Raw genomic sequence first — 15,237 nt, 5'->3', positions numbered from 1 at the left:
TCATGCAACATACAATCCGAGCGAAGGTTTACTTTTCAGTAGTCACCAGGTTGTGCTTGTATGGCGCTTTACTGCTCCCCCGGGACCGGGTGGCTGGGCCTGACCTGGGGCGGCGGCGCGCGGTCCCGCGGTCTCTGGCCTGCCGGGCAGGGCGGGCTCAGCCCAGCGGCCGGCGTCGCTGCCCCCGCGCTCCCTCCCGCGCCGCCTTCAACTGCGCAGCTCTGACCGCCGGAAATTAGCCGACGGCCGAGCGGACCCAGTGGAGAGCTGGCGAGCCCCGCCGGGCGGGTGCGCCCCCCGGTCCCGCCGGGCGCCCGAGGGACGCGCCGCCAGGGCCCTCTCCGCCGGGGGCTCGGCGCTCGCCCACCTCTTCCAAATTTAACCATTACCTAAATCCGAAGGGAAATGAGCAAACCTCTGGGATTGGGTGTCAAGGTATTTTCAGCCTCGTTGGGCGTATTTATCCCGAAGTGTTTCCACAACAAGCTATTTCGGGGCCGCGGGGCAGGTTTCGCTCTGCGGACGCCGCGGCCACTTGCCGGGCTCCAGGCGGGCGGCTCGCGGCGCGGCCCGGGGGCGGCGCGGCCCAGCAGGCGGCGGGGCTGGGCGCCGCGACGGGGCCCAGGGGCCTCCTCCGAGCCGGGCGCCCCGCCGCTCGCGCTCCCGTCAATCTGTGTCCCGAATCTGTGACTTCTTCTCGCCGCGGAAGTCTCCCAGGAGCCAAGAATAGTTCGCTTTATTTCGAGTCACTTATAGTGCCCGAGTGTCGGGACCTACGGGCTCCCGCATCCCCCGCCGTCCCGCAGGGAAAACGGGGAGGGCGGAGAGGGGCGCCCAGGACCCTGGCTGGAAGGCCAGGCCCCCGCCCGCCTCCTAACCTCCTGCTCGAAAGAGGGGCCCGCCGGGCCGCGGGGGGGGTGTTGGGGAGCAGGTCTAAGAGGCTACGCCAGCTACTCTGTAACGCTCAGGAAGTGAAGCTTGTGGTTTTGGGGGCTGAGCTCGGAAGAAGATTAAAAAAAGAGAGAGAGAGACACAGAGCGGTCTCTCCCGAAAGCAAGATTCCGTTTGAAAACTTTCGGAGCGCGGTGCCCGCGCCCTGACCCCGCAGGTAGGTCGGCCGCGCCAGTTCTGCACCCCCCGCCCTGGCGGGGGGCGGCCGCGGAGACCCGCCAGGCTCCGGCGCTGCGGGGGCGACCGGGGCGCACAGCCGGGCTCCCGCTTGCTGCCGGCCGCCGTGCGTGAGCCGGGAGAGCCCGGGTCGCCGGGCTAGGGCGCGACTCGCGCGGCAGGGCTGGAAATCTGGCGCAGGGGGGCGTGCCGGGCGGCCCGGTGGTTCAGCAGGAGAGCGGAATCCACCCGGGAAGGAAACACCTGGTGGGGAGCCGGCGGCAGCTGCGCTTGGGAGGCCGCCCCCGCAGCGCCTTCAGCTCCCGCCTTCCCGGGTCCAGATCACGAGGAGAGGCCCAGAGGGCCCGCGTGCGCTGAGGGGCTGCCCCGCCTCGAGGCCACCAGCTGCAACGCGGGGTTGCCTTCCCACGCACCGGGCCCTCAGCCCTAACACCCTCTGCCTCCTCCATCACCACCCGCAACCAGGAGAGCGGGCCTGGAGCGAGGGAGGCGTGGATCTGCGGCCCAGGGCGCAGGCCGCCCGGTCCGCCTGGGCTCTTGTGCGTGGTCCCTGCCCGCGCAGACCCAGCGCAGTTGCTGACAGCTACCCCCCTCCGCTCCCAGCCGACGCAGGTCTAAACCTCAGTGACACTCTTGGGATAGCTTCATCCGCTTTCCTTTTCTTCCCAGTGTCATGGTTTTTTTTTTTTTTTAAAGAATTGTTTTTAGCGTTTGTGGCGTCTAATTGTATTGCCAAGGAGTGCAGGAAGCTGCAGAACCCCCGGCCCTGGACGGCAGTCCAGCCAGAGGCGGGCGGCACCCTCTCCCCTAGGAGCATGCTGGCGTTGAGGTCGCGGGAAACGTCGCTGGGGCCCCACGACCACGTCCCAGCCGTCTTTTGTCCCAGGTCAGTCCCCACTCCTCTGGGGAAGGGGACACCACGAGGCTGCGGATCTGGAGGAGGCGGCGTGCAACCTCCACGGACTGAGTCCCGGAAGATTCGTTTTGAGCCAAGAGTGCCAGCGGACGGACTTAGATACTGTGCCCTGCTTCTGGCCCTGGGTGCCCAGCGGCTCCTACCCTGGCAGTCTAAACCGCGCGAAGGCCAAGGACTGGGGGTCTTGACCCGGCCCAGAGTTGCCAGCGCCCTTGTTTCTGAGCCAGCCGAGGCCAGTGAGAGCCGCTGAGTCCGAATAGGCTGCGGCGTGTGAGTGAACTCAGACAGCGTCGCCTTCACCCCCGAGGAAGGCAGATTCGTTTGCCCCAGACTTCTTTGGCCACTGGGTGCCGGCCCGGAGCGGAGCGGGCGGCGCAGCCCCTCCTCCCCGTCAGGCTCGGATTTCAACCCAGGATTAGGTGAACTGATTGGGGTTAATGAGAGCGACGCAGGACAGCTAGCTCCCCGGGGCTCGCGCCGAACCCCGGTTTCTGGCTCCTGCCAGTGCAGCCTGAGCGCCCTGCGTCTTGTGTGTCCTCTATACTGTCGGTGCACCGCGCACTCGCGACACTGCGCATTTCGCAGTCAGCTTGCGCGGGTCGGGTTCCACTTCCCTAGAACAAGATTTTTGGTGACAGAACGGAAAATGCCTTTTCCCGGGACCTGGTTTCCGAGGTTAGGTCTCTGTCGTCTGGGGTGTCTCGACGCGGCTCCGGCCGGTGCTCGCCACCCTCGCGGCTCCGGGGCCAACTGTTTCCCCACGTGGGGCACGAGTGAGGGGCGAGTGGGATCACCGGATGCGAATTTCTCCCAGGGCGGGGGTTGATCCTCAGCCACTCCCCTCACCTTCCTGTCCCTCTGCGCTCCCGCCTCCCTTCTCGGGCCTCCGCTGCCCGCGGTCCCTGCGCTGCGGTCCCCCCAGCCCCGCCCTTCAGTCCTGTCTAGTGCGCGCCGCCCTGACCCCTTTCTCTCCAGGCTGTAGCGGGCTCCTGAAGGTCTTGGCTCTTTGCCCCTTCCGGGTGCTCGACCACTGACGCACCCCGGCCCCTAAACTGATTCGCGCGTCCCCACCCTCCCTTCCCGGCCGTAAAGCAGAGCCCAGCAGGTCGAGTTGGGGTAACCGATCCGTTGGGGACTACCACTGTCCGGAGAGTCTGACTGCGGGAACTGGCTTTACTAGGGAAGGGGAGGGGCTGGGGGGCGTGGGCAGGGCAGAGGAAAGGGGCCTGAGCCAGGGGCCCAGGACAGTTTTTACCGCTGAGCTGTGGCAGCGGCGGCGGCGGCGGCGGCGGGCCCGCGCCACCTGTCAGAGTGCCACCTGGTGAGCGCGGCGCGGCGGGGCCAAGCCCCTCCTCCCGCGTCCCTTCTTTACTTCTCTCTGGCCCACGCTCTCCCTCCGCCTGGGTGCCCAGTCCCCAGCCCGGGAGGGTGCTGAGTCGCGTTTGCACCCGGTTTTCTTCCCCTCTCAGATCTCTGCCGGGCTGGGGCTGAGCAAGCAGTCGGAGTGACCGTGGGCTGACGGCTGCTCCAGGGACCCTTGGAGCGGAGTGGGCAGTGCGCCAAGCCACCATGCCGCGCTCATTCCTCGTCAAGAGCAAGAAGGCTCACAGCTACCACCAGCCGCGCTCCCCAGGACCAGACTATTCCCTCCGTTTGGAGAATGTACCGACGCCCAGCCGAGCAGGTGCGAGGCGCTCGCGGGCCAGGCGGGGCTACCCTCAGGGACTCTTACTCTGCACCCTGCCACACCATTCTCCGGGAACTGGGAGGGCGGCCCCAACGCCCCCTTTGCTGCCGTTTTGTGTTTCCTCTGTCCTGGTTCTTCCTGGGCTTGTCGCTTAGGCGCTACCGCCTCTCTGCGCCTGCCCTCGGATCCGGGAAGGTTCCCGGCCGGGTCTGGGAGGAGAGGGACGCTTGGGCTCCACGGTCTGGAACCGTCAGGCTCAGCAGGGCCCAGCCTGAACCCCTCTCCCGCCTCCTCTCCGCAGACAGCACTTCGAGTGCAGGCGGGGCTAAGGCGGAGGCCCGGGACCGCTTGTCCCCCGAGTCGCAGCTGACCGAGGGCCCCGACAGAGCCTCCGGGTCCCCAGACAGCTGCGAGGGCAGCGTCTGTGATCAGAGCTCGGAGTTTGAGGACTTCTGGAGGCCTCCGTCGCCCTCCGTGTCTCCAGGTAGGGGCCCGCTGGGAGCTCCCAGGGCGGGGACCGCAGGGCCCCGGCGGTGAGGAGGGACTCGGCATGACCGTGGGTGCAGAAACGTTAAATGGGTGGCGGAGAGTCTTTCCAGGAGCGGGGAGCTTGTTCGGGGGGGCAGGAGCCCAGTGGGGAGGCATCGGCTTCTCTGGGCCCCGACAACTTGCACGCCGGACCCATCGCCTTCATCCAAGGCGGCGAGACCCTGACTGCGGGTCCCTTACGCCCGTTTGCGCAGAGCTGGCCGCTGAGAGAAAACAAACCAGCGGGCTCGACTGGCAGCAATGTCGGCATTTCGTTTTCTGACCAGAGCCGATTGTTTAGAAAGTGCTAGCATCCCAGAATCTAGACCTCCAAGCCTCAACCAAACGGAGGCCGGGGCGTTCTGGGCCTGGCAGGGGTAGGCGCCAGGCGGAAGCGGTCCGCGACGAAAATCTCAGCCTGCTGCTTGCTCTTCGCAGGCGCGGATTGGGGGCCTGTTTCATTTTTCGTTTTGCCAGGTTCACGCAGCCTCAGGGGACTAGCCTTGGGTTTCATTCTAGAGAGCAAACCAGCTCCGGGCAAACAGAGTGCACGTTAGGGGGGCCCAGGAGGGGGCGGCGGGGGCGTCTCGGGTCGGGTCGTGGCCGGGGAACGAATGGAGACCAGATCGATTCGGCAAAGGGCCGGTTATGTCCACATTATATTTACTAGTTTTAAAAGACACCTCCACCACCACTACCCATTCCACACTCAGTGAGTTGACGTGGCTAAACCTAACGCTCCGGCGAGTGAGCCCGGGAGCCCGGGGCAGGAGGGTTCTTCCTGGCTGTGCGCCAAATGGCCGGCAAGGGCCGGGTGCCGCTGGAACGCCTCCGACTGAAACTCGGGGTATGGCCTCTCCATGAAGCGGCGAGCCTGGACTGGAGTGTGCGTGTGCGTGTGTGTGTCAGATTCGTTTGGTATCTAGTTTTAGCAAAATTCACATGGGTGGACGTGCAGCAGGCTAAGGATTCAGAAAACTTCCCCTTGCAGGTGGCGGCTAAACTTTATGAATAATTATAAAATTATTCTCTGAGAAATTGAGAAATTCTAGTTTTTCCCTCCATCAGACTATAACAGGAATGGGAATGGGGAATATTTGGTGCGCAGTTCAAGCCCGAAGCTCCTTTCCCACTGCCCCTTTGCTACCTGTTCTGGACACTTAACTTTGAGGAAACTTCCGTTTTTTCCAGATATATACGCTTCCAGTAGTCCGGGGCCGCATTTTATAGACTCTCTCCCTCCTTCCTCATTGATCCCGGAAAGAAAAAGGATTAGGAGCATGTAGGGGCTGGGAGCATGCCGGCGCTGGTGGCTGGACCTCCGCCCACGAGCGCTGACCCTGCCGAACGGCGGCGTCTTCTCCAGGATAGCTCAACTCTGAGCATTTAAGGACGCATCTGTCCCTAGGGGACCTCTAAGTGCCAGGGTTCAGCCAGAAAATACCCTCGTAACGCCCAGCGCTGCCGCTGTCCTCGCACAGATTTTACCTCTCTCCTCACTCGAGGTCATTTACGTTGTCTGTTGCCCTGTCGCCCCCAGCGCCGGCCGCGTTTTGCCCTGGGGCGTGCCCAGCAGCTAGCGCAGCCCCGCTCAAGTTCCGCGTGCCCGGGGTGGGCAAACACGCCGAGCCCGCAGGCGCCCGGGCGGCCTGCGCCCCGCCGTCGAAAGCCTGACCCGACGCCCTCTTGTGCCTCCACAGCCTCGGAGAAGTCGATGTGCCAGTCGCTGGACGAAGCCCAGCCCTTCCCCCTGCCTTTCAAGCCGTACTCGTGGAGCGGCCTGGCGGGTTCCGACCTGCGGCACCTGGTGCAGAGCTACCGGCCGTGCGCGGCCCTGGAGCGTGGTGCGGGCCTGGGCCTCTTCTGCGAGCGCGCCCCGGAGCCGGGCCACCCGGCCGCGCTGTACGGCCCAGAGCGGGCTGCGGGCGGCGCGGGGGCCGGGGCGCCGGGGAGCTGTCGCGCAGGGGGCGGCGGTGCCAGCAGCGCGGGCTTGGGGCTGTACGGCGACTTCGGGCCCGCGGCGGCCGGCCTGTACGAGCGGTCGACAGCAGCGGCGGGCGGCCTGTACTCAGAGCGTGGCCACGGGCTGCACCCGGACAAGGGCGCCGGCGTCAAGGTGGAGTCCGAACTGCTGTGCACCCGTCTGCTGCTGGGCGGCGGCTCCTACAAGTGCATCAAGTGCAGCAAGGTGAGGCTCTGGCACTCCGGGCCTCGCCGGCCACGCGCCCGCATCCCCTGCCCGCGCCCCTCCAGCCCCGCACCCCGCGCCCTCTCTCAGCGGCCTTCTCCCCGGCCCCACCCACCTCAGGTGTTCTCCACTCCGCACGGGCTCGAAGTGCACGTGCGCAGGTCCCACAGCGGCACCAGACCCTTTGCCTGCGAGATGTGCGGCAAGACCTTCGGGCACGCGGTGAGCCTGGAGCAGCACAAAGCCGTGCACTCGCAGGTAAGCGCGGGGCGCACGGCTCGCGCGGCCCTGATAGGTTTTTGCACTCTGGGATCTTCTCCGTGCAGCACCAGCAGCTCTCCGCCTGGCTGTTTCCTCCCAACTGCTTCCAGTCTTTCCCCCAACCCCTCCACACTGTCCCCTTGCTGTGGCGTAGATGTGTGGGGAATGTAGGTGGTGGCCGGCTCTTGGCTTGAGGGCAGCCTAGGGTTTGGTGTCTCATCATTGTGAACCTGGGAAGTATGATTTCACTCATTACTCTGAATTTGAGGAAGGTTTTGCACGGACTCGTGCTGCTGATGTATCAGATTTATTAGCTGCTTTTTTTCGTGGTTTCTTTTCACCAAATGGTTGTCACTTATTCTGCATCTACCCCCGCCCGACTGCAAGTGCAGGATCTCAGTTCATTTAGAGCACCCAGTGGCGTAACTACTCCGCTATTGTTTCGTTCATTCGTTTGTGAATATCTGTTGCCTAACTCCCAGGTGCCATGTACTTGAGAATCCTGTATCACACAAGGTCCTTGACAGGATGCCCGAGTGGAGATTACAGTTTAGCTGAGAGACAGAGGATAGATAAGCAAATAAACACCCTAATAACTAGAATAGGAGAATGCTTACTTACAAAGTTTTATTAAGTGAAAATTTTGTGAGTTTTACCTCTAGGTAAGAAAAAAGAATAAACATAATAATAATAAAAAGAACAAAGTCTTATCAACTAAAAAGAGTATCAGTCCATCTCCCCCAACACCCGCACTGGCTGGGGGAGGGAGCATCTCAAGTGACTGAGGTCTAAGCCTCTAGTTGAGGAGGGTGGAGAAGTGTGTGTACATGGGTGTCAAAAAAGCAGGGTGTGGATATGTTTTTGCCATGGGGTGTGGAGGGTTGTGGGTAAAAAGTGTTTTGGTAGAAAAAGTGTTGAAGGGTGGTGGGTGTCAAAGGATAAGGGTGGGGAGTGTGGAGGCTGGAAATAAATGGGGGAGGGAGGATGGTGGGGCAGGCTATATGGAAGGGGAGTCCTGGCTTTTGGGATTGTAGGTGACAGCAGTAGGAGTGCCACATCTTTCTCTCTGCAGGAACGGAGCTTTGACTGTAAGATCTGTGGCAAGAGCTTCAAGAGGTCATCCACACTGTCCACACACCTGCTCATCCACTCAGACACCCGGCCCTACCCCTGTCAGTACTGTGGCAAGAGGTTCCACCAGAAGTCAGACATGAAGAAACACACCTTCATCCACACGGGTGAGCTGAAGGCCCTTGGCTGGTAGGAAACATTCTGAAACCAATGTATTGCAACTCACCTTCTCTGTGATATTCTGGCCCTAACAAGTGGTGCATGAGGCCTTCCAAATGGAGCTAATCACTGCTGTGTGTTACAGAAAACAAAGAAGTGAGATTCTCTTAGGTTCATTTACAGACATGATGCTCCCCAGAGTGGCCTTGACTTGGGGTTGTGTCTGAAGACCACTCGGCAGGTCAGCTTGCAGGTTTTCTACCCCTGGGAAGAATATTTTCCTCTGCTTTAGCAGCTACTTCCACTGCTGCCTGCTCTGGGTGAAATATGAAGCGTCAGCGTCCTCTCCGTTGCTCTAAATGTTTACCTAGGGATTGAAGACTTTCTCTAGCACCCCCACCCAGCCTTTTAGGGGAGGGACTCCTGAGTGGCCTCTCTGGCTGCATTTTTAGGAGTCTAAAAAGCTTATTCCAATTTAGGAGGGAAAAACAATGGCAAATATTACTAAGCTGTCTGCTAAGCACTTTTAAAATGCATAATCTCATTTTGTGCTCACATCTTTGAGAGGTAGAGACTACTCCTTACCTTCATTTTAGAGATAGGGAAAGTGAGGCACAGAAAGGCTAGGTAACCTGCCCAGGGTCACGCTGCTAGCAAGTGAGAGGGCCAGAGCTCAAATTCAGGTCTGACTTAGCAAATGTCTATGTTCTTTTATTTTTTATTTTTATTTTTCTTTTTAATGTCTATGTTCTTGAACATGGTTTATCACATTCTACTTTCAGAGTCATGGAGGTTGGTAGATACAGAAAGCTGCTATTCACTTATTGCCTTTTTCAAAATATCAGCAAGTTTATGCCATAGTAATGATAACTCCTTACCTATAATGCTTTATAATTTTAAAGGGCTTTCACAGCTATCATTTCATTTGATCCTACTGCCACTCCTTAAAGTAGAAGGAACTTTGGGAATGATAGTGAATCATTGAATGAAAAAAGAAAATAAAAATAAAAATGATGAAGAATTTCTGTAATTTATTTAAAAAAAACATAAAGTAGAAGGAATTGTTCTTACTATCCTGAAACTCAGAGAGACTGAATGATTTGCCAAAAGTCAGAGTGAGTGAATTGTGGAGCCATAGAATGCTCTGGCTTCCAATCCTGGACTCTTTCCCTAACACTTTATGTGCAGATGGGGGTTTTAATGCCTGGAGCATTCTCTTTAGAAGTCAGTAAGACATTTACATGAGACCCAGAATTTCTGACAATTCCTCATAATATATTCCAAATACCCACCACTGATGTTTATAAATATGTTTAGGCAGTATAGATATTCTCATCAGAAAACCCAGAAAAATATCCTACTTTAATCTTTCCCCCTTCCATGAAATTTCCATGTAATTCTCCTTATAAGTAAGGGTATTCAAGGCATTTATCAAAATGTAATTAGGATCTTGACTGAATGAAACATTAAGCCATTATCAAAGACTTTAATTATATTAATAGAATTTGTTTCTTAGATTTGTTTGACCCTAAAGGGATAGGATAGATTTTGATGGGTGATACCTTATCAAGTAAATCTGAAGCCTAAAAGTAGAAAGAAGTACAAGAGGGACAGAGGGTTCCTCAAAAACAAATTTCATCTCTTTTGCATTTTTTCCAGGGCTCAGCCCTGACTATAATGCCATGCTGGGGCTATTTGGAAATTTATGCCGTTTACCCAAATGTTAAACAACATGTGAGATGGGGGAAGAGACAAAACCTCTGCATGTTCTGTCTGTTATTAATTTGTGGCGAAAAATTGGTGGTATATAAAGAATCCTGTGATTAACCTCATAAAAAGAAAGTAAAATCAAGACAGAAAAAGATCAGCTACCTCAAGAAATACTTTTTGTGGCCCAAATGTGAATTTTTAGAATAAGATTTTGAGAAATGTCCATGTTTCATATACATTCTGCTGTCCTTTAAGAAAGAGGCCAGGCATGGTAGCTCATGCCTGAAATCCTAGCACTTTGGAAGGCTGAGGCAGGAGGATCACTTGAGGACAGGAGTTTAAGACCAGCCTGGGCAATAGTGAGGCCTCATCTCTACAAAAATTTTAAAAATTACCCAGGAGGATTGCTTGAGCCCAAGAATTGGAGGCTGCAGTGAGCTAGGCTGACACCATGGCACCCTACACTAGGCAACAGAGTGAGACCCTGCCTCAAAAAAAAGGGGGGGGATAAAGATGACAGGTGCTCACTGGTCCATACAAATTAACACCCACTTGGAAATTCAGATTTGAAAACTTCCTCTGAATTAGAACAGTCACACAGTTTTAGGACAGCTCCTCCCCTCCCCCTCCTGTTGAACATCTGTTCTGGGTGCTCTCTGCTTCTAAAGTCAGAGGAGTCCTCCGGGGTGGATTCAGCTGGGGCGGGGGTGGGGGGGAACATGGCTTTTGCTCTGTTTCCGTTTAGCAGGAAACGGTTTGAGGCCTTTGGCTGGGAACCCCCTCTCAGAAAGTCTCCCTTTCACCTGGTGCACCCATGCCTTCCCAGGACTCGCATTGCAGGCTGGGAGTCAGTTCATGTTGGCAACACATCACCCTCCAAGTTGCTTGGAGGCCTTAGACTGCGGTGCAGCCAGCTGCTGCTGAGAGCATGTGGGTCACAGTGGGTCCCCTCTAGCTTTATCGTAGACTCACACTTCTCCCCTCCCCCGTCCATCCCCGCAGGTGAGAAGCCCCACAAGTGCCAGGTGTGTGGCAAGGCATTCAGCCAGAGCTCCAACCTCATCACCCACAGCCGCAAACACACAGGCTTCAAGCCCTTCGGCTGTGACCTCTGTGGGAAGGGCTTCCAGAGGAAGGTGGACCTCCGGAGGCACCGGGAGACGCAGCACGGGCTCAAGTGAGCACCTGGCTGGTTGCGAGCTGCAGCTACACAACACTACAGAGGGCGTCCTCCCCGCGTGCTGCCACCCCTTTCCAACTTCTCAGGCCCCCCAGGTCCAGTCTGCAGATCCCACCAGGGTGCTCCTTTGCCTTGCTTCCTGGAGCTGCCAGAGGGGATGAGGTAACTTTTCAAAGTTCAGCCCAGAGTGAGAACAAAAGACTTACTGGGCTTTGGACACAAACAAGCTCCTCCACACCTGAATATGCAAAGTCAAGTGGGAATCAGATTTTGAAGTCTTGGGCCCCACAGTCCTTCACATTCCCAACCCTGCTCCACCAACAGGAAGGTCCTTCGGGTTTCTTCCGTCCTCCTGGTCTACCCCAGACACTTGTGTGGAAGATGAGGAATCACCATTTACAACTGGGACACATGCTAATATTTTTATGTAGAAAGAAGAATGAGTGTTATTTTTATTTCTTTCCTTCTGGGGAGTCTGTCGACCCCTTTCTTTTGGGTACTGCCTATAAATCTTGGACGAATCATTTCTCCTCCTCGAAGACTGCTTCAGAAACTGATTTTGAGGAAGGAATTTAATACTTTTGAAATCACAAGATGCACTGTCAAGCCCGTCCCAAGAAGGAGCAGAAGAAAAGTGGACTTGGTGATGAGAGAGCATTAGAGGTCTGCCCTACAGGGGGCAAAAGCCCAGAGCGTTGCCTGTGGGTTGCCCAGGTACCAGGCACCATGCTAGGTACTGGGGAGCAGAGACTAAAGTCACAACCCCTGCTGGCTTGAACCTCCAACTGGCTATATCTGTTTTTTCCCTAATAGGGAGTTCAAGAAGACAACACAGAATCTTGAGCTTTCCCTTTGACTCTTTTGGATTTTATCAAATGTAAACACAAGGTAGCTGACCGGTGACTTCAAAGATTCATATGTATATTCAGTTTTTTATTGTTAAGCTGATATTTTTAAGATGTCTGAGCTAGCAGGCACGTGGGTGAAGGTTCTGTCTACAACTCGGACCCTCCATGTGAACCACAGAGGGAAACAAGTAATATTTTTACTTTGATAAGGTTTGTAAATGTTTGCATTATGTTTGTTAATACATATTTATTAGAGTGATGTTTTAAGTTAATAAAGTGTTCAGACTATTACAGATTGCTTTCATTTAGGCAATGAACTTGGGAGAGACCTTTGTTTTAGTCTGTGGGGGAAATCTGGCACTGAAGGAAGCCACAGTGGAGTATAGGAGTAAAGCAGTCAAGCCAACGTCCAGAACAGTAAAATCTGATTGCTCTGGTTTCCATATGCTTTCTTCTTTTCTTCCACATCTCAGAGACACTTCTTTCTTAACAGAAAAACTATTATAGAAGGGGTACAAAACTAAGCTCCTACCTTGTAAAGTCCCTGATGGTCCCACAGGTACATAAGCTCTTTCCTCTGGGTATTTCAAAGAGTGTTTTGTTTTGTTTTCTGTTTTTTAAACAGGCCAGAAGGCTCCCAGTTGAACAAAGAAATCACTGGCCTTAGGTCCAGAGATTTGAGTCTTAGTCACGGCCCTGTCACCAACACATTGTGTGACTTGGGCAAATCTTTTAACTTCCCTGATACCGGTTTCCTTGACCATAAAATGTGGATATGGTTCTGCCATCCCAGTCCAATCCTGACTACTTTGATTCTGTATAGAATGGAGAGGAGAAAACATACGAGACTGGTTAGCTTGGCTCACCTAAGGCAAGTCACAAATCTAAAGATGCATTAGGATCAGTAAAATGGAGATCTGGTTTATTTTTGACTCATCCCATCGGTGGGAATTTCTTGCATCCCTTAAAAGAATGAAACCAGAATGAGGTCATGGCCTGAATCTCTACCACCAGTGCTTTTAGCACATCACAGCCATTCAGGGTATGCTTGGCCCATGGTGACCACCAGCAGATTGGTGTTGGTGGTCACCATGCACCATTCAAATCAATTTCAGGCACAGTGATTGAGCACCCAGTGTGTGCCTGGCACACACTGTGTGCCAGGGCAGGGGGTGGGGTACAGCAGTGAGGACAATGTCCTATGGAGCTTTATTTATTTGGTCACTGCTGAATCTTCAGGTCCAGAACAGTGTCTGGCACACAATAGGCGATCAAGTATTTGCTGAGATGGCAAGTGAGTAATCAGAGAAAATAAACTCCTGCTTCATCCCATGGGCTGGCTCTGCTCTTTATAGCACAAAGGGAAGAGAAATTACTTGAGTGCCTAGGAAACAAATGGAACACACAGGGCTTTCTCTCTGGGTTGGTGGGAAAGGTGGGGCTTGGGAGCTGCCTTTTTCCAGCCTCTTCAAATCTCAGTCCTTGGCTGTCCTCACTTGATTTCCAACACCATGTCTTTCCATGTCAGTTTACTCTCATTCCAAATTTAAATTTGTTTTTTCTGTAATACAATTTAAGATTGTTTTTCAGAACTGATGGGTGATGAATAGTTACAGCATCCAGGAACCATTTCCTAGTGTCCTGGGAGACAAACCTCCCAAGGAATAAAGATGGCAAAATACCCTTCCCATAAAAGTCACCTTGTATACTGGTTGGTTATTCCAACTTCTTTGAAAAGTAACGAAGTTGCACTGAGGGGTAAGTAGAACTGATTGAAAGCTAGGTGTTTGTCCTATCCTGCACTTCCCTTACAACATTAGGAACATTTGGTCCATTTTCATTATCCTTGTTTGTGGTATAAATGAAGAGTTGTAATTCTGATGTTAACTGTATGTGGGTTTTTTTGGAAAAAATTCATCTTAATATTCCCAGTTCAGAATCAGAACAAATTACTGCGCCTGTTGCTGTGTGAAATTTGAAGATCACAAATATCTCTCTTAATGTTATTACTTGACTCCATTAAAAATAGATTGTGAATATTCCATGTCACATTATTCATGAGGCAGGTTCTATGCCTTTTGTCTGCTGGAGTAATAGTAGAAAGGGTAACAAGAGACACCAGAGCACACCTTTGTTTCTTTCACTAAATTTTTAATAACACCTCCAGCTAGCCAGTTGGTGAAGCTCAGCTCTTGCATAAAAGTGGAAAAGCACAGCTATCTCTGAGAGGACCAACTCTTTCAGCAGCTAATTTGAGTTTGCGTTCATCTACACCAGACATGATTAAATTACCTATCAAGTGTGCTGAGCTATCAGGATTCAGGCCACGTAAAAGGTGAATTTCATCTGATTGATTTGAGACACGAATGGAACAAATGAGTTTTAAAAGCCCCGCCTTAATTAAAGGGTTAGCAAAGTATCACTCTCTGGCGACTTCTTGACTGCCATTGCCCTTGAAAACTGGATGGCGATAGTGATTTGACCCAAGTCATTTTGTTGTGTGCCTGTTTGTTTAACCTGATCATTTAACAGAAGAAATGAACTCAGAGGAAGACCTAAAAAGACTTCACTATTTTTTACTACGCATTTCTAAAGCACTATGTTTAAATCTGTGCTGCTATATTATTTTTACAGTAAAAACTCTTCAGGAAGTATATAATACATTTATTTTAACAACTTTTTTCATTGTCAGATTTAAAAAATAAAAATATTCAAAGAAATTTCACCCCACACTCTTCTAGCTTAAAAGTATGTGTTATTTTTTTAGTGTTCCTTTCCGATCTTTATCCATGTGCGTCTATTTATATTTTATATATATATATTTTTTTGAGACAGAGTCTAGCTTTCTTGCCTAGGCTAGAGTGAGTGCCGTGGCGTCAGCCTAGCTCACAGCAACCTCAAACTCCTGGGCTCAAGCAATCCTCCTGCCTCAGCCTCCCAAGTAGCTGGGACTACAGGCACAAGCCACCATGCCCGGCTGATTTTTTTTAATATATATATATATATTAGTTGGCCAATTAATTTCTTTCTATTTTTATGGTAGAGACGGGGTCTCGCTCAGGCTGGTTTTGAACTCCTGACCTTGAGCAATCCACCCGCCTTGGCCTCCCAGAGTGCTAGGATTACAGGCGTGAGCCACCGCGCCCGGCCTTATATTTTATATTTTTTTACCCTGTAATCAGGGTATTTATAATTTATGTCTAGATGGCTCTTTCACTTATTTATTTATAATATGCACACATAAATATTTCACAATGAGAACTTAGACAATAGTTGCGATTAAATTTTATTGAAATCTTAGTATTTAATTTGGTGTTTTATCAATCATTAAGAAAAAATATTTTCTGGCCGGGCGTGGTGGCTCACGCCTGTAATCCTAGCTCTTTGGGAGGCCGAGGCGGGTGGATTGCTCGAGGTCAGGAGTTCGAAACCAGCCTGAGCAAGAGTGAGACCCCGTCTCTACTCTAAATACAAAGAAATTAATTGGCCAACTAATACATATAGAAAAAATTAGCCGGGCATGGTGGCACATGCCTGTCTTCCCAGCTATTCGGGAGGCTG

The 15,237-nt window shown here is 53.2% G+C and overlaps 1 protein-coding gene across 1 annotated transcript; it reads left to right on the top strand.

Moving 5' to 3' along the window:
• The first annotated feature begins 1,029 nt into the window (after window positions 1-1,029).
• On the top strand, window positions 1,030-13,947 carry GFI1 (growth factor independent 1 transcriptional repressor). Its single transcript, XM_012790911.3, has 7 exons — window positions 1,030-1,108; window positions 3,514-3,728; window positions 4,033-4,215; window positions 5,960-6,447; window positions 6,568-6,705; window positions 7,781-7,946; window positions 10,651-13,947. Exons 2-7 carry the CDS (start codon window positions 3,614-3,616, stop codon window positions 10,827-10,829), a joined length of 1,269 nt encoding a protein of 422 aa, XP_012646365.1. The 5' UTR covers window positions 1,030-1,108; window positions 3,514-3,613; the 3' UTR covers window positions 10,830-13,947.
• The last annotated feature ends 1,290 nt before the right edge of the window (window positions 13,948-15,237 follow it).

This window comes from Microcebus murinus, chromosome 2 (assembly GCF_040939455.1).
Source record: "Microcebus murinus isolate Inina chromosome 2, M.murinus_Inina_mat1.0, whole genome shotgun sequence".
In the NCBI taxonomy this organism is placed as follows: Eukaryota; Metazoa; Chordata; class Mammalia; order Primates; family Cheirogaleidae; genus Microcebus; species Microcebus murinus.
The sequence above is the reverse complement of the archived record's forward strand: the minus strand, read 5'-3'. Positions and strand labels throughout refer to the sequence as shown.

What these genes read in the sequence shown, in the direction of transcription:
- GFI1 (XM_012790911.3), top strand. Translation starts at nt 3,614, where the DNA reads ATGCCGCGCTCATTCCTCGTCAAGAGCAAGAAGGCTCACAGCTACCAC. An exon ending in GTCGCCCTCCGTGTCTCCAG is followed by an intron (nt 4,216 to 5,959) that starts GTAGGGGCCCGC and finishes GTGCCTCCACAG; the next exon opens with CCTCGGAGAAGTCGATGTGC. An exon ending in ACACACCTTCATCCACACGG is followed by an intron (nt 7,947 to 10,650) that starts GTGAGCTGAAGG and finishes CCATCCCCGCAG; the next exon opens with GTGAGAAGCCCCACAAGTGC.